Consider the following 18431-nt stretch of genomic DNA (forward strand, 5'->3'; position numbering starts at 1 on the left):
GACATGGTAGAGAACCACTGCAGCCTGCCTTCATGCTCTTACATGGCAGAGGACAATGAATGCACACGCTTACACACACACACACGCACACACACACACACACACACACACACACACACACACACACACACACACAATACTGTAGCGGAACAGTTGCCTGAGTGCAGGACCTCGTGGGAATATTTGTGCTATTTTCTAGAAATCCTGGAAGAAAAATAGCATTCCTTCCCCGCCTCTATCCTCCTTGGGTCCTCCCAACTGTCGCTTCAACGCGGTTGACATATAAATGCATTTCCAATTTTCACCCGAGAAAAAGCTCTTCTTATTAATGCTCTTTAACTTTCTTTGTTGTTTTTACTCATCCTCTCATTTCTCCATCAATTTTCCTCCATCTCCGAGCCAGTTCAACACGTACAGTACCCACTCGTCTTGTTATGAAGCCAATTAGTGTAACTGAAATAGTTTCCATGGCGACAGAGGTGCTAATAATAACAGACACCCCACAGCAATGGCTGGTGAAGAAGACACACGAAAAAAGAGACACACGTTGCATGAAGAGGAATATGGACCAGCAGACAAAGACGGTACTTTCACTAATCCACAGTATGTGCTGTATGGATTCTACATGAGGCCTGCATCATTGAACAAGATGGTAAACAAATCCATCACACTGAGCGGAGGGATTGAAGGAGAGCAGAAGGAGAGCAATGCACCGGCACTGTGAAGAGTTGAGAAACACTGATAGTCAGTTTGACCCCCGATGCTGAGATGAGTTGAGAAAAACATGAATTACACTTTAAGGAAAAGTAATCTGAGGTTTCTGCCTGTTTAGTACACACAGAGGTACTAGATTCCTCTTTGCTATTTTATCTGGTGTAATAAAAATGCTAATGTAATTCAATTGACATTTGTTACCGTGACTAGTGGGAGTACTTGGGTGTCGTTCTGAAAAAGACCTGGACTCCGGTCATAGGATTGAAAGTGGGCTCAGACAGAACTCAAAGCTAATTTTAGATTGTCTCAAAGGGTCATTGAATCGTCTCCACTGGCTGCAAATAGATGCATAGTTGCAGCAGGTTGTGTGAATTGAAGCAGTTTGTGTCTGGCTGCGTTGAAAATGGTGAAATACTATGCTTGAACTTAACTTGGCCCGTTGAATCCATCCAGTTTCTCCGCTGGCAGGCATTCAAACCGGCGAGATGAAATTGCACAAGTAAAAAAAGCAATCTATGAAATTCATGTTGAAAGAGAATCACCAGCAGATTGCTTTTTGAAGAGTAAATTAAATAAAGCTTTTGCTCACAGGGTTAACGTTTTAATATACACATTTGGCCCAGAGCGACCAAATGGTTCTTCTCAACCAACCGTACGATAGAGCTGCTGTGATGACAGTTTCCTGATTCTCTGATCCAATTTTCAGGAAGAGTCCCTTGACAGCTCTGCAGCTACAAGGACTGGGACATGAAGCCATCTCCGATTAACTGCAGCAAACAAAGTCAATGAAAGCCAAAGAAATTGATGATTTGCAATGTTGTTGCTGTGCTCTTCTTTGGGTTTTTACAGACGAAAAGCAGGTAATAGAAGCGGATCAGCTGGGCCGACCTGACGCATCTGCAACGGTCTGCTGTGAATTAGTTGCGTCGGGTTCTGTTGGCGCAAAAGAGCAGCTGCTGTATTCAAAAATCATATCCATGCTGAACGGTGTATTTTCAGTAACACTGCAGCTGGAGAGTTCCGACACCCCTTTGGGTATTTGATTGGCTCTTGCCTTATTATTACCCCCCCACCCAGAGCCCGGCAGGTAGAGTGGGTCATTCACTAATCACGGGGTTGTTGGTTCGGTCCCTGGGCCAGCGTGTCGGGAGTACGGTAGCTCGCCGTGTGAACGTGAATGAGAGGAAGATTGTAAACCACTTTGGATGCAAATGCTCCTCGTAGTCTGCTCCTTCCGGAGGAACTGCAGCTGTGCTCAGCTGGACTTTGTGTTGGTTATTGTGGCTCGCAATGGTTCTCTGCTGCCCATCTGTAGGCCCACTGCCACCAACTGAAATTATTAAAAAATCATGACGTCAATGACATTGAAGTGTGTTTTCAAACTTCAAACTGTCGTTTATGAAGGACGGAAACAATACGGGAGGGTTTCTATTGCGTGTTGCTGCTGGGCTCTGTTTGTCACATCGCTGCATGCATCCTTCCTCTGTTCCGCTCCAAACAATAAGAAGCTGAGCCTCCGCTGAGGATGCTTCTTATACACCAAATGTCACTTACGTCGCCTCCTTTTACCCACACTCGTCTCCAATCACCCGTGTTGGGGTTAATTTGGTGTTGAAAGGAAAGGGTGTGGGATAGCTTTTACCACACGACCGGTCTCAGAGAGTGTAAAAAGACCACAAAGCCACACACGCACACACAAAGTAATACACGAGAATTGAGATGCACACCGATTGCATCACGCACAAACACAGACGTGGAAACACACCTATTGTTTATTCACACATTTCTTTTAACATTCTGTTGCAGTTTTCTCTTTCATACAGATAATGTCGCCTTTTCACAGCCCAAAGTACAAACCCCGAGGTCGCGTGTGCAAGGACAGATTAAATCTGTTATTTGTTTACATTTGTGCCCCTAAAGGGTCAAGCAAAGGTGTGATTGCTTTGTGTGTGTATGTCTATTTTTCCATTTGAACAGGGATACGTTTCTTTCTGTTTGGAATCAATTCAGAACACGTCTGCTGGTTAGAGAAACCGTAGATATTTCAGGATGATTTTGTGATGGTGTTTTTTTTACTGAGACATGCCACTAACCATTTGGTTTGCTTGTGGAATCAGAATTAGCTGCTCTATTCTAGAAAAACGTGCGGCTGCGGCAGTGAAATTGCTTGAAAAGATGTTTGTTGTACTGTTGTTGTGAAAGGCATATGTTTCATACGTCAGCCTCAGCAGAAATAATTGTGCGACTCATGGTATATTGTTTAAGGATGTGAGATGATGCCTGACTTTAATCATTTAAAAACTCTTATTGTAGAGCAAGGGGCTCGCTTTACCAGAATATGGAGAAAGAAAACCCTTGCACAGCTGGAGCGGTCCACCTGGTGGTTTCCCATCTTCACAGCCTGGATGAACTCTGCTGGTCACGATGAAAAGGTCAATCCCAGCGTGTGCAGGTTGCACATGGTGCAAGCTTTGCACCAACATGTTCTCTCTCACTCTCTCGTGCTGTTTCTTCAGTGACGGAGACAAGATGGCCTCGCTCACTTTCTGAGGATGAAGAAACTTTTGGAAAAGTTTGCTTTCTTTCTGAACTCATACAGATAATTGACCCACACACCTACACACAGAGGAGACCGAACGAGTCAATTTATCTCACAACCGTCCTCTCAGCATATACGAGCAGTATCTGAGGCCGCAGAGATATTGCATGTGTGTGTGTGTGTGCGTGCGTGCGTGTGTGTGCATGAGTGAGTGGGCGAGCATGTGATCTTCGACACGAGGCACTGAAAAAGAATCTCATAATGAAAAAGTGCTCGCTAACTCATAAAGAGCAAAAATAGAGAATGGCACAGACCTTCCCATGATCGCCCACACAGAGCGAGCGCACATCTAGTGCGCACACGCACATGCACACGTACATACGGAGCACGCAGCGTGGATAGCTGGATAGACGGGGGAGGGGGGGGGGAAAGATAGAGAGAGGAAGAACCCTGTTCGGAGACGCTGCCTTCAGGCTGCAGATCAAGCAAACCGTCTCCGTGTGATGTGACGTTGTATTTATTATGTACAGCCGTGCGTTACAGCGCTACTGTACACTTCCATTATTGCACGACACCTTTTCATCCCAGCTGGTTTATTGTCTCTGCGGCACAGAAATAATTCACTCAGCTTGACAAACACCGTACCCCCCCCCTCACCACCCCCAACGCGCGCACACACACACACACACACACACACACACACACACCCTGATGCCCCCATGATATTTACTTGACAAAAATGCTACACGTCTAATTCAATCATTTAAAAATCATCGCCCACGGTGGCGATTCCTGCACACAGACACGAACGGAAACGCACACTTTCAGCCTCCGTCAGAGAGCGTGGAAAAATGATCTCCACACCCGACGGAGGAGCAAAAAATACTCAGTCCACTTTGGACAATTAATAAAAATCAATTTCCATTATGTTGCTTTTGTTTCGGCGGCGCCCCTACAAGTTCTGCTTCCTGCCTTGAATAAGAATTCTTTCACTTCCCATCGGCCCGGCGTCGACGCGTCTACGTCATAGTTGCCATGTAAACAGCTCCTAGAAGGATAAGAACAGCACAGTGCAGTTCATTTATTCGGCACGTTATACTGATCGCATGAGTTTATTATTTTTATAATAGTGGGCATTTAAACACGGGCATTAAAAAAACTGTCTTTAAATATTTAGTTTGGTAGCTTTAATGAAAATGGTATTGAAAGTTTTTGGGTTGCGTCAACAAAATACTACACTGATACTATTATTCTAAATGTGTCTGTTCTAAAAAGCTTGAGTTGAGTTTAAATCAGGAGTCTGAAACCGTTTTACCACGAGAGCCACTTGGACAAATGCAATCTGTGAGCTGCAGCTTTTCCCACTTGATTTTATTAGAGAAAATACTTAAGGGCACAACACTGTGTTAACACAAGTTCTCCTCTCTCCCCTCGTGCTGACTGATTACAAGAGACACCAGGTCAGACTTTCATGTGGTCTCGGCTCTTTTTGAGATTTTATCCCTATATGCATAGATGGGAACAATTATAACTAAGACCAAGACATTTATACCAGAAGGGACATTCTGCATTTCAATAAATGGATTGCTAAGCCAGTTTGTGATTTCTGTACCGCGGTCTCTTGTAACCGATCGGCCGACATATAAACCAATACAAATGTATCCATCATGGTTAATATTGTACAGGGTTTAAAAGCTTAATTGTGACAACCAAGACAAAGTCGCCCACAGAGCCTCATCGTTCTGCAAAGGCTATATTTTATTTAGGAAGTCAGTGAGCAATATGTCACACATCACATTTCCTTGATCTCCTCTATTCTCTTCACTTTGCATATTATACATGGAGGACTAATGCGGTTGGGGGACGTTTGCTGAAGTGTATCTATCTGAACCCCCGATTCCACTGGACGTATCTGACACCGTTAACGGTATCCATGCACCGTCGTCTTCACCTATGTAATGTTATTTTACTAATTCATTTCTTCCTTCTGCTGTTCCGACACCTGCACCACCGCAACAAACATGGGTTTGGTGAATACAATAATAAACCGTACGACTCACAATGTGTGAAAATATCTACGCAGGCTGTTTGTCTCCAATAAAAGCAGACTTTAAACATTCAGATTCTCAGCCGGAACGCTGTTCCATCCCCAGTTCTGTTCCCCCATTGGCGCTGTGATGCGTTCCGGCCCATTTCCACCTGAACAGTTGATGAGACAGCTGTCGAGCTATTGTGATTAAAATCAACCGTTAAGCGGCACGAGGCAAACAAAGCTGGATGTTCTGGTTCCAGGCGAGTCTCGCGTTGACATTGACAGGTGAAAATAGCCCTTAAAAAATGTGTTTACACCCATCTTGAGCCCCGTTAGTTGCTCGATGTCGGACGTGGAAGGAGGCAGAACAGAGCACGCGGACAACTAACGCACAACATGACACATTTACGTCTGAACTGGAAACTGACGCGGTGAGTAAAGCGGTTTTGAAGACTTTGCTTTATCGCGGGACTCGTCGAGCGAACTGAAATCAACCAGCGCGGAACGAGTTCAAGCCGCTATCAGAAGCATTTTTGAGAAAAAGTGCAGTGCATTTATTTTATCACGGTGTTTAATGCACTTGAATGCACCCGAGATGAACGGCTGCGCTGCGGTGGCTCGAAAGATAAAAGAAGGAAGAATGGAGCGACATGATGGAGGGAGGGCAGATTTAGACTCTGATGGAAAAGGAGAGACACAGACACTGAGAGAATAGTAAACACAAAAGATGGAATGGAGAAAGAGATGGAAAAAAAACAGGAAAAGAAGTATTGTAATTAAGAAGAGGAACAGGGGCGATGGGGATAATCTCAAAAGTGAGGGGAAATGAGAAAAGACGGAAGCTACGCTGACAAATTTGAGAGGGATATAAAGATGAATGAGCTAAAAAAGGAGATAAAGGGGCTGAATGAGGCTTGTCGGGCAAAGAATCTAGATGGAATAGACAGAGTGGAAAAAATATGAACGAGGAGGAGAGAAAGTGAACCGCTGAGAGGAAAAAGTGCAAAAACCGTAAAAACAAGATGAGGGGCAGGATAGTGGTTCTGAGAGATGAGTGATGTCAGGTTCATTTCCTGAGAAGCAGAACAAGACGAAGCCCATTTAACAGCTGTCACACACACACACACACACACACACACACACACACACACACACACTGAACGTGTAGGCATTAAACGTATTGTCTTTGAAAAATATTTCAAAGGTTGTGGTTGGAATAGAAAACATGTTATATCTTTCTTATTTGATTAAATCAAAGATAACATGCTGTTTAGCATGTTGCTTTCTGTCTTGTTAAGTGTGTGTGTGTGTGTGTGTGTATCTGCTTGAACATGCTCAGCACAGGTGCCAACAACTTAAACGCATTTGATCCAGCGGCATAAATGGGAATTTGCCAGCATAGTAATAAGGTAAATGTAACACAATATGATAATAAAACAAAGTAATTGGATCAGGATTATTTTATTATAGGACTTTTATGTTTGCTTTGTCTGGGCCTTCCTTTTTTTTATTGTGATCTATGTGCGCAGCTGGTGGCCTGTCTGTCTGCCCGCTCGTCAGTGTGTCTCTCTTTATGTTTGTTTGTTCATTTTGTGTGACTCACTGTCCTCAAGCCCATTTCTCAGGGGAGCGGTACAATGGCTGCTTTAATCAATGGCCACCTGCTTGCTATTGGCTAATCAATGCCAGGGTAAACATTAAGATTAGCTCATTGGAAGAGGAAGATAATTGACTGTGAAGGTTCGACAGGCGAGCGGCGCGTCCTTAAAAACGCATGCAGGGGAGAGGACACGGAGACACAGATGGACGCAGAGCAGCAGATGGGGAAATAAGCGGACAGACACTCAGATGCAGAAAGTGAACGACGAACCAGATAGACGGGAAGAGAAACAACACGATCGTGGGTCCAGAGATCCTGCAAAACGTTCGTTGAACTTTAGTAAAGATGAATGAACCTTGCTTGACGCCTGGGAAGCAGCTACTGTTAGCTACTGTAGCTCAAACCGAGAATATGTATTCTATTAATAACAAATCAACGTCGAACAGAGGACGATTGGACAGAGGAGACAAGGAGCTCCCTCCCGGTGGACGATCCAATGTTGATGGCACAAGCTTATTGTAAGTTATTGTGTGACTAGCAGAAGGTTTCGTGTTTATGCCACAAAGAGTGTGATAATAAGGTGTAAAAAAAGCTAAACGACTGTGAGGCTTGTAAAACTTATCACAATGGCGCTCAGCCTTTTAAATATGCATCTCAAAAAACATATTTCGCGTCTCGCCAGTTCATTTACTAGCTCGCAGTACCTTATAACAGGCCACACGCTTCTAACATTTAATCATTTCTAAAATATAAAAGAGGTGAGATTAATAGTAATGACAGTCTCAGGCTTAACAAACCCAACTACTGGCTTTGCACATCAATGAGAATAATTCTTTAGAGTGCTGCTGAGAATTCACTCAACTCCAATCATTTCGGATTCAACAAACACAGGCAAGGTGTCTGTGTATCTCCACTCGTGTTTATGTTGCTTGACCTTTGGGTCATGTTTTCGGTCAGATCCGAAGGTTATCAGCCAGATATTCATGACACTTGTTGGAAGGGTGTAAAGAAGAACCCGTTCCATTTGGGAGCTGTTTATTTTTGACTCTATCTCACACTGAAAGATGGCCTTGGCGGAGGTCCGTGCTCTCCTGGTGACCTTCTAGTTAATCGTGTTTTGAATGCAAAGGGTTTAGCGTTAGTTTCTCTCGGGAGTTTGCAGGCTGAACATCTGCTCTCTGCATGGCGTCAACCTCATCATCAACACCATATGCTAAGAACAGTAAGGCACGATGTCAGGGGGATACGAACCCCGTGTTCTCTGCAGTCCTGGCAGAGTGAAGAAAAAGTCAGGTCACTTTATATGCTATTCACAATTATTACTTGAATGAACAATAGAGATTTATTGGGGAAACTAGACAATAATGTCATGCACGATACAACTGATACTAAGGTCTGTTCACTGCTCTTTTAAATACAAATTCAAGTACAAATGCTTGTAGAACCTGAAGTTCTATACATGGATACATGTCAGCATTAATGTACTTATGTTAATGTACGTGCATCAATGTCACACAGGATAAGACCCAAAGCTACAGATGCGGTGGGACAGCGTGAGTTTTTTGATACAACAGATTGTGGAGATGATGAAGATTTTACGTGAAAGAAAAATATATATACAATTTAACTCTTTGGCTGCCTTTGTGTCTTACAAAAAGGTGTATTGCATCGTCTCATAGTTAGCAGCATATCTGTCTGGACTCAACTCAATGATCTGTTTTTCCCTTAATATCACACAACCTTGAAGAAGGATTTAGTTTTATTTTAAAATGGTAGGAGTTGGCTTGAACAGGATTAACCAAAGAATTCAGCCACAAAAACACCAACAAGATTATTTTTACACAATGTCCACAGGTCTGTCAATTACATCAACAAATAACACTGATTCATTCAGTTAAAATGTATTCAGCAATATTCCTGAACCTGTAAATTTAAAGCGGTTCACAAGCTAGAAACAAGTCGCCTCGTGTAACATGAAGGGAGCAGAGTGACGAGACGGACGGAGCGTCAGCATCGCGTTGACATTTCGTCCTGCTGAATGACACGTTGGACACAAACACACTGTTCTGCTCGCCTGTCTAGTGGTTTAGCGGTTACACACTTCTGCGTGGATTACATTCTAGCCCCTGAAGCACTTCAAGTGATGGATCACGCCGATGAGAAGTTCAAGAGTATCTAGTCGTCGAGGAAATGTGTGTGATGGGTCTCCGCTAAAAATATGCAGAAAAACACACAGAATGATAAAGAACAGACAGCGCGGGAGAGAAGAACAGTGAAAATCCGTGACGGAGGGAATCAAATATGACAGTTTAATATGGAGATGCCACCAGTTTACTTTTTTTATTTGGCCGACGAGGCGTCGTGTTGCATCGGAGACGAGACGATGACAGAGACATGAAAGACTTCAGTGTCAGTTGGGATCAAAAACATGTAAAAGTCAAGCCAGACCAAATAACATGAACAAAGTTAATATACAAGTCGTGCTATACAGGGCTATACAAGTCAGTTTCTCTCTGTTACAGGTGACACATTATTAGTTATGTTGGTCATTATCAGTTGAGGTCGTCGTGGCGCAGGGGTTAGAGAAGGTGTACTGGGAAGCACAAGGTTGGTAGTTCGAGTCCAGGCTGCCCCATGTTCCATGTCGAAGTGTCCCTGAGCAAGACACCTAACCCCTAATAGCTCCCTGGGCAAAAATGTGAAAAAGCCATGGGTTTAAAGTGAAATGTAAGTCGCTTTGGATAAAAGCGTCAGATAAATGACCTGTAATGTTGCTCCCATATTATTATATATATTATTATTATATTGACAGGTTGATTTATGGCTCCACCAAAGGCACCAATTAGCATTCAGTACAGTATGACGCACTCTGTAATTGTAGATTATGTTCCTTAAATATAAATGCAATGTTTTCTATATCTAGTCTGCTCGCACTGCTGCAAATAAATCCCATCAAATGGAAAGTTTAAAACTTGCTGCACTGCATTATTTCTTTCAGACAAATACTTTTCAGGCATTCTGTGAGTTTAAGAAAGTGAATTTCCAGTGTATTATGAAAAGATTGATTTTAAGAAACAACCCCCCCCCCCCCAAAAAAAAAAGTAAATTAACAACCTCGCAAAACACAACTGTAACTTTGATTTAGGGACACAATGTCCAAGTGAACGTCAATGAAAAACAAAAGAATAGCAACAACCATTAGCGTCAAAATCTCTGTATCAAAACTGCAGGAAACAGCAGCTGCACCATCGGGCAGCGATTCTCCTGCTGCAGTAACTCCCACTGAAACAAAGGAGCCAATGCTCAGCTTCGCTTTTACAGTTTTTGATCGTGTTTAGAATCACAGAATAGAATATACATTTTAGAATATACATTTTTGTTATTATCCATATTTTGGGATTATTTGGGCCTTCTTTAACAGCATAGTACAGCAAAAAGCCCACAACATGTGACTGAGGATCCTGCCCAGGATTAAACTGGCGAAATCTTAAATTGTATCACTTATAATAATATTGCACACATTTGTTAGCAAAGATCTTTTACATTTATGGCTTTTGTGAACACTAAACACTAAGGGCACATATATTACTGTTAGAATCTAAATAATGTCCTAAAGATGAGACATCTGAACATCAGTGTTTGGAGAATTTGTTGTGCCGAATAGAGGGATCATTTTTTATCTGACTGTCCGTAGAGTAATAGAATTTCTTTTTTTTCCCTTTCGGTTAACTGTCAGTTTTCACCACGGGGAGATCTAAAAGCCACTCACGTGCCTTGGTGCATCCCTCTTGACACAGCCCAGCTTTTAGAGTAAAAGGTACAGGAGCATGGGGGGACGCTGACCTCTGTGACTACGGACAACTGCGCGTAAGTAACAAATATCTATTTGCAAAAGATGCAAATATTTGCCACACGCACGCACCCACATGCACGCACACACACACACACACACACACACACACACACACACACACACACACACACACAAACAACGTCAAAAAGACTGTTCTGGTGTGAGTGACTGGTTATTGAAATTTCTGTCCAATGGGAGAACTGGAGCATGTCAGAAATACAATGAGGTCAATACCGCAGAGTGGCACAGTACAAGGGGACATCGGCTCATGTTGCTACCCGCAGACACACACACACACACACACACACATTGCCTGCACAGGTGCACACGGGTCGGGTGTGAGAGAGTCAGAGAGACAGGGACACGCTCGTCTCTTTTAGTTCCATCCCATGGCAGGAAATCACATCCTTACATCTCTTCCCTCCCTCCTTTCACCCACTTCCTGGGCTCCTTTCCTTCTTCCTTGTCATCTCTTCTCCCTTCTATTCAAGTCTCCATTGAGTAGCGCTGACTGTCTAACTTGGTCTCGCTTGCAGTGAGCTACTGCAGCGATGCCGGGTGAAGATTAAGAACATCTAATCTTTTTGTAAAATGAGCGTGGCCAGGACACCCACCTTAAGTTTTATACACATTGCCGTTGGAAACAGTGGAGAAATGTTCTTATTTATCGGCGTAGGCGGCCAAGAAACATGTGTTTGTTTATGTATCTACACTCCCTATTTGCTAATTACTTTCCTTAATTTACTTTCACATTTCATGTTAGGGAAGCTTTTTAAACTCAATTGGCTTTCCTCCCTATTGGTTTGTCCGACAACAGAGCTCATTACCAGGAAAAGTCATTTCACTTCACTCAATTATTGTAGCTAAAAGATGTTCTGATGAGTTAGTCAGTTCAATTTATTAAAAAAAACTAGAAAATCAAACAACGATTCTGGAAAATGTCCTTTGGGCCTTTTAAGACTTTTTGCATGCAGCTTCATAATATTGCTTTATTATATATCTGCATAAAGTGATTGGGACAGTTTCAAGTGGCAAGTCACGTTCTTTCATTTCAAGTCATGTAGGTGCATGCGCCTGCACACGCACACACACACACACACAGATACACACGACAGAGAGAAAGGGCCTGTCCAATACCCTGCAGAGATCCACATGAGATGAAAATCAGCAGCCTAGAATAAGGCAGTGCATTCATCACTAACGCTGTACTCTCAAAGTGTTGGTGAAGGTGCCCTTGTGTCTTTGGTCATTTATGAGAATATGCGATTCAAAGTGCAGTGGGAGGCAAACGTCTGTCACTCCGATCCCCGCAGGTCATAAGTACACGCCGCTGTGCCCGTCGAGTGTGGAAGCCGCTCTCCCCTGTGTTTGGATTTGCATCATTCAGCCACAGTGAAACCTGCAACACAAGACTCGCCACCACAGCAGGAGAACGGATGAAATATGCCAAAAAGAAATGCCACACAATTTTGAGCCGATACGACACACAAATGTTCTATTTATTATCAGAGAGAGTCCAAACAACAGAAAACCAGAAGCAGAAGGAACATATCCAAAAGAAATACGACAGTTATGTATTGAAAATACTTTTATTCCTGACTGTCACACGCGTGACAGCCGCAGCTTCCGTTTCCCCTCAATGAGGAAGAAAATAATTGCCACGCTAAACTCAAGACACTGACTACAAACCAGAAGACACATGGAACAAGGGAAAGATCAAGAGAAACAGTGGTAACAAGAAAGTGGTTTGAAAGACAACACCCACCTCCCCTACAACTGTATGCTGTATTGTGCTCAAAAAGTAAGCAGCCGAGGGAATTACAGCAGTATTTTAACTTTTTGTGAAAGGCGGGCGTAATTATTTGGTGCAAAAACCCTCCCGTGAGAACACGCAAGCTTTCCTATCAAAAGCTCAGAGATGCAGGGAAACCAGATGATTGGAAATTTGTTCAAGACCTGCACACGACGCAGTTCAGCAGACCACTCAAAATGTTCCAAATCCATGCACAATTATTTCCTAAGTGCCTCCTCACAGCAAATGGCTCTGGACGACAAAGACCCGTTGCCTATTTCTCAGCTAAATCTGACCCCGCTGCAGAAGGTGAGCCCACCTGCTTTGCAGCCGTTGCGGTAGCTCATATGGCCTCAAGATGAATTGTCGCTTGTCATGGCGTCACACTGCTGGTTCCTAATGCTGTTGCTTTGTATCTGCTTGAACAAAAAGAATCTCCTCTTTCCACAGCAAGGCTAGATAGTGCGTGTGTCATGAGAAGGTTTTGGTACCGTTTGGTGTCATCAGGCAAACCCCTTGCTCACCACACAGCTGTCTCTCGGTTGCTGGATGCCATCAGACTCCCAAAGCGACTTGCTCTTCATAAATGTGAAGCGCACATGAACAAAGCCGGTCTCGAGAATGACATACTAATACTGTCTCTAAAGCATCAATGACTTAAGAGCAGAGGTACAGAAGCCAAATGCATATTTAATAGTCTCCTACTCTGTTGAGACCAGAGTTTGATCCAATTTCACATATAGTACAAAGGGCTGATATCTGACTTTGGTGTTTTATTATTTAACTCATTATCAATGATGCATTATGTTTACTGTGAGATGCCCAGCTTGTCTCCTTGTCCCCTCAGAATCAGCGCTGTTTGCTGCACAGAAGAGGGCTTGTTCTCTGTCATGCGTAGCGTAGGTGGGTGACTTTTGATGACTGGTCTGTGCCCACGAGGATCAGACGGAGAAATGTACACGAGAGACATGAACAAATGACACTCAACCGCTCTTAAACGGAGCCGTGTTCAGTGTACGTTAATTCTACTTTCTAATAACTATCTAGACGCAAACGTGTTGCCTGCAAGCTGATTCACACACACACACACACACACACTCAACTGGCGCTGTGGATCAGCCGCTGCCTTGTGCCTTCACCAAGTGGGCGATCAATTTAAGCTGTCAACTATGCGCACATTCCGCGCTGCTGCAGCCGTGCGTGTTACGTCGTACCTGTTATCAAGTCCCTGGTTGTTCGGAGTCGAGAACGGGGTCGTCGATTGAAGGGATTGTTGTGAACTCTGCTCCCGGCGGTTTAATTCAACCAGTGATTAATGTGATGAAACCAGGAGGAGAAGCAGATGTGGTTGTATGTAGATTAGAAGATGTCGCTTTCATAGACGCATCTTCGCATTTCCGCTCACCAGAGTCGTGTATCGTTGGCATTCATTTAAAAGACTGCACTCACAGCATTACACTAATGGGTTTTTGTTTCAGGTACGGCTGATGTGTTATTTTGTGCGTTTATGGGATTGGGCTTGCAGTGCTGCGCTTGGATCTTTATGACACGCACGGGCTTCTGCACCTTTTTAAGGGTCATGTAATACAAAGGCTATCTGGTGAAAATGAGTTTCCATCCACCACCTCACACGCGGTACAGAATTCACTTCCCACGTAGGTCCTTGGTCCTGTGCATCATTGCATTTAATCTCAAGCATAAAGTGCTGCTCCCCAATGGACTGTAGAAAAGAAGAATTACGCATGAAAAGCTGAAATGAAAAAAGTCAGATCTGTAGGGGAAAATTATTGCATTGCCTCATGTCTAACTAAAAATTGATGAAGTGGGATATTGACCGCAGCTCCACTGGCGTACGGCTGTTGTAGATGCCGTTTTTGATGAATTGATCTCTCTCTGTTATTGCTTTCTAGTGGCTTTAAATTAAGCTTCGCCCGGGGCAGCGGCTCGACATGTTTTCAAACAGAAAACGGATAATAGAAGTGTCTTTGTGCCACATCGATAGCTCAGTTACAAGTCCTGTTATTATCCGTTATTATGCCCCGCAGTGTGTCCAAGACCAAGTGGTGTCACGTTATTAAATCGCTGTGGTCAGATGAGGAGAACAATTTCCAGCTGGAAGGACGTGAAGGCAGGCGGAGCCCAGCAAAGTGAAACCGATGAAGCACAATCCCCAAATGTGCCACTAGTGTCAATCCTAGTTTGCCTTTTCCTCCCCCGGTGAGGTCAGAGCCAACAGTGCCCCCTTTCTGTCCCCAAAAGGAAATCACAGCATTATAGATTTAAATCTTTAGCTGGCTGAACCCATCAAACAGGGACACGTCGGTGCCATTAAGGTCAATCCATCTGGGACGCTACTGTGCAGGACACGCACTCACAAGTACACACATGTACACGTAATTAATTACAACGTTGTTTGTCAGGTTAAAACTGCCTTTTTCCGCATGAATACCGAGCCGGGAATTTTCTATTGCATTTAACACCATCTCGGCCAAATCAGACACGGGTGCAGCTAAATGACGGAGTGATGAGGGTGACAGACGCAGATAACGGCCAAGGAGCTGAAACCAGAAGAGCCTCAGTCAAACAGCCTCATCGCTCGCTCGGATTAAAGTACAGTGCGTATGAATATGAAACAAAAACCATACGTTTGATTTGAACCCAGAACAGCAGAGCTTATCAAATACAGTACGTGCCTAAGACACACACACACACACACATTTTGTTGGGACTAGGCAGCCTCTCTCTCTCTCTCGCGAGCATCAACCCCGATGCCCTGACAAAAATTAATCCCCGCATCTGTTCTGCGACTGAGAAGAGCTTAACCTGCTGCTTTCCCTGCCTCGTCGCCTCACACGCACGAACCAATTCATAGGAAAAAGGAAATTAGTCTTCTAAGCATACGTTTAATCCTAAAAACAACACGCATCTCCTGCAGGTGGCGCTACAGCTGGACATTGTTGAGCCTGTTCGTTTGCTTCAGGCCTGAGAGAGTTTTAAAGTTTTAAAAATACATTTTGCACAAGACGTCAAACTTTCAGGGAATATATTTAGCTGGCGTCAAATTATCTCCACTGAGGTTTAAATGAATGTGCGCGCTGGGAACGCTGGTACTAATCTTCACATCCACATAATCCAGTGGCTCGTCTGTCTTATTTTGTGCTCCATTTTCCTGCAGCTGCGGCCTTTTTAGGTTCACTCATCACTGTCTTACATTCATTATCTTAATTCTCTACGCACTTGCTAAACAAATACAGGTTATTAACACTATTATGCCATCAATGTTACCGATAATAATTAGAGTCGATGACGCCACACAAAGGCGCTGAGAGAGGAATGCAGTCGGACAAGTCTTTCAGCAAAAGCTGATGGCGGAAATGCGTATGTTGGGAAGTGTGTAAGCGCACGAGCGCAACAGATACACACATAGATGTGTAGAAACATGTTCAGAAAGGTTGAAACTATGTATCTGCACTTGATATTCGCCCTGAGTTGCAATAGCATCAATAATAGAGCAAATATTTCGGCTAGAAGACATTGTAATGTGTGGTTGTTTATCCCTTTCTTGTATGAACGCTTCATCTAGCTTGCAGGGTTGTGTGACATTGGTGTGTTTGCGCTTTTGCCCGTGTGCGTCTCAGTGAGCGTGTATCTATCAAGGTAATTGTATCCCAGCAGAACATGTCAACACTGGCAGCCGATCAGACGGTTTTTTTTTTTTTCTATTTTGCTGCCAGCAACGTTAAATCCCTCAGCAATACAAAACCCAAATGCAGACGCACGCTCCAACAACACACTCGTGAGCTCAGATGTGTACAAACGCACACACACACACTTACTGATGCGGCTTGATGGCTCGTGTGAGGGTACATGAGATATTTTAAATTATAGGTATCTGCTGGACACAAATCATACAACGGGAAAGAAGAAGAAGAAGGAGCGAGGCTCAATGAAACCAGATGCAGAGAGGAAGAAAGGGACCAGAAGAAATGAGGCACAATGCTGCAGCTTCTGAAAGAACAAAACTGCAAAAGCTCAAGCGAAAATGCAGCTGCTTGAAACACGGACACAACCTCCCAAAAACAACACGCAAATAGAGACAGCGTGCAAAGAACGGCGTGCAAACAACGTCACCGTCTTTAATATCCTCCCTTTCATGTTTATTGCTGTCATGTTTTATCTTTCTGTCTTTTATCTGAGCCCTCACACACACACACACACACACACAGGCAGGTAATAAGTACATCAACTACTAAATCAACAGAGAAACACACAAGGCTTACAGCAACCGGAGCCCTTTCCTCCTCCTGACTAAAGTTACTCGTTCCCAAAAACAAGAACTCAAGGGAACGAAGAGAGAAGCAGCCGAGAGGACAGAAGTAAGAACATTGGACAAGGAAACAGCACAGCGGGGCTTATTGGACAGATGTATCCCAGTCCAGCTGTAGCTGATACAGGTTATGCACAAACAAATGTCCAGGGAGAAGGAAGAGAGAGGACGGCAGAGGGCATGAAGCACATTGCATCCCGCTCTCCGGACAACGCGGATCAGAGGGAAGAGGAGAGTGAGTCCTACCTGCAGTTGGTCGGACAACGTGGTGGACTGTCTTCTAGTCAGGTCTGAACTCTCCTCGGGACGCAGAAACACTTGCTGACCGCGTCTGCAGGCACCAGAATAACAGTCAGGATCATCTGTGTGTGTGTGTGTGTGTGTGTGTTTGAGTTGTCCGCTGCGCACACATGGAGTCAGCTGTTACCGTCTGAGGGGGAAGCTGCGGGGGGGAAAGAGTTATTTAACACACACACAACAACTTATCTTTTCCCTGCAGTGAGGAGCGCTGGAATTTTAAAAAGGGTGTGTGTGAGGGAATGTAGTAGAAAGGTCATTACGCGCGAGTGTGTGTGTGTGTGATGTCCTTACAGGTCCTTTCCTTTCTTCCTCTCGAGCGCAGTCATGTCATCTCCACCTGTCGTACGCAGAGAGAGCGCTGGCGTCACACACACATTCACACACACACACACACGCGCGCACGCGACGGCGCTCCGATGCACACACTCGCGCCGGCAGGCTGAGACGCACACTGGGATGCTTACACTGAGAGCTGCAGCGCATAGAGTGAACACGGCCCCTCCTCCTCCTCTCTCCTCCCGCCTCTCCCTCTCTCTCTCTCTCTCTCTCTCTCTCTCTCTCCCTCGCTGTCTCTCTCCCTTTCTGCTCCTCCTCCTGAGTGTCACTGCCTCCCTCAACCCTCCCATTTATTCACTTCCCCAATACATTTAACAGGCTGATCACTTTCACACGGACGCAAAATAAGAACAAATAAACATTGGAATTCCATATTCATGAAGGCTGATCCCCTTTTTCCATTTCATCGATTTTTTTTTCTAAATAATAGATAATATTTTAAAATATAGTTTAATAAGTTTAGGCGGCGCTGACCATTGGTTGAAATAATTTAATTAACATTTACTCGTCTTGCCGAGCGACCTCTTGTGGCCATGCGGATGATGACAATTAGACAATGTTGATGTTGAAACTGGTGCCAAATTAATGACTTTGACCTTGTGGTTTGCGCGGTAGTAACATCCACCCACCAGCAGCCTACGTAGGTATATCCTCAAATTAGCTTAGCAGGTTACGTTGCGCCAACCTAGAACTACAACAGAGAAATCACGATTTCATTAAAGGGTTGTTGTTCTAAACCAACGACAAATGACCATTTTCCAAGTTCCACTACACGTCTCCTGGAGCTTGGTGTCATATCTCGTGATCATCAGCAGCAGATGGAGCTTGTTTGTCATGGTACTGTAAATGCTGACATTTTTATTCTATGATTTAGCACTTTAAAGTTCCCAAACTTGAACTTCAGAGCATTAATAGGCCTATTAGCTAATCGGCAGCGC

The 18431-nt window shown here is 44.0% G+C and overlaps 1 protein-coding gene across 3 annotated transcripts in view; it reads right to left on the bottom strand.

Annotated features, from left to right (window-relative positions):
- The window catches only part of pde2a (phosphodiesterase 2A), a 106540-nt gene that overhangs the window by 57529 nt on the left and 30580 nt on the right, over positions 1-18431 (bottom strand). The window contains exons 1-3 of one of the 3 annotated variants that reach the window (XM_078098415.1): positions 17449-17633; positions 17285-17299; positions 17104-17188 (exon numbers count right to left, since the gene is read on the bottom strand). In XM_078098415.1, coding sequence (XP_077954541.1) covers positions 17104-17188; positions 17285-17299; positions 17449-17483 — 135 coding nt within the window. In that variant the 5' untranslated portion in view covers positions 17484-17633. Of the gene's footprint in view, positions 1-17103; positions 17189-17284; positions 17300-17448; positions 17685-18431 lie in introns of those variants that run through there. The other 2 variants (XM_040170648.2, XM_040170641.2) reach the window with 2 other exon arrangements.

The sequence above is a fragment of the Gasterosteus aculeatus genome, chromosome 1 (genome assembly GCF_964276395.1).
Source record: "Gasterosteus aculeatus chromosome 1, fGasAcu3.hap1.1, whole genome shotgun sequence".
NCBI lineage: Eukaryota > Metazoa > Chordata > Actinopteri > Perciformes > Gasterosteidae > Gasterosteus > Gasterosteus aculeatus.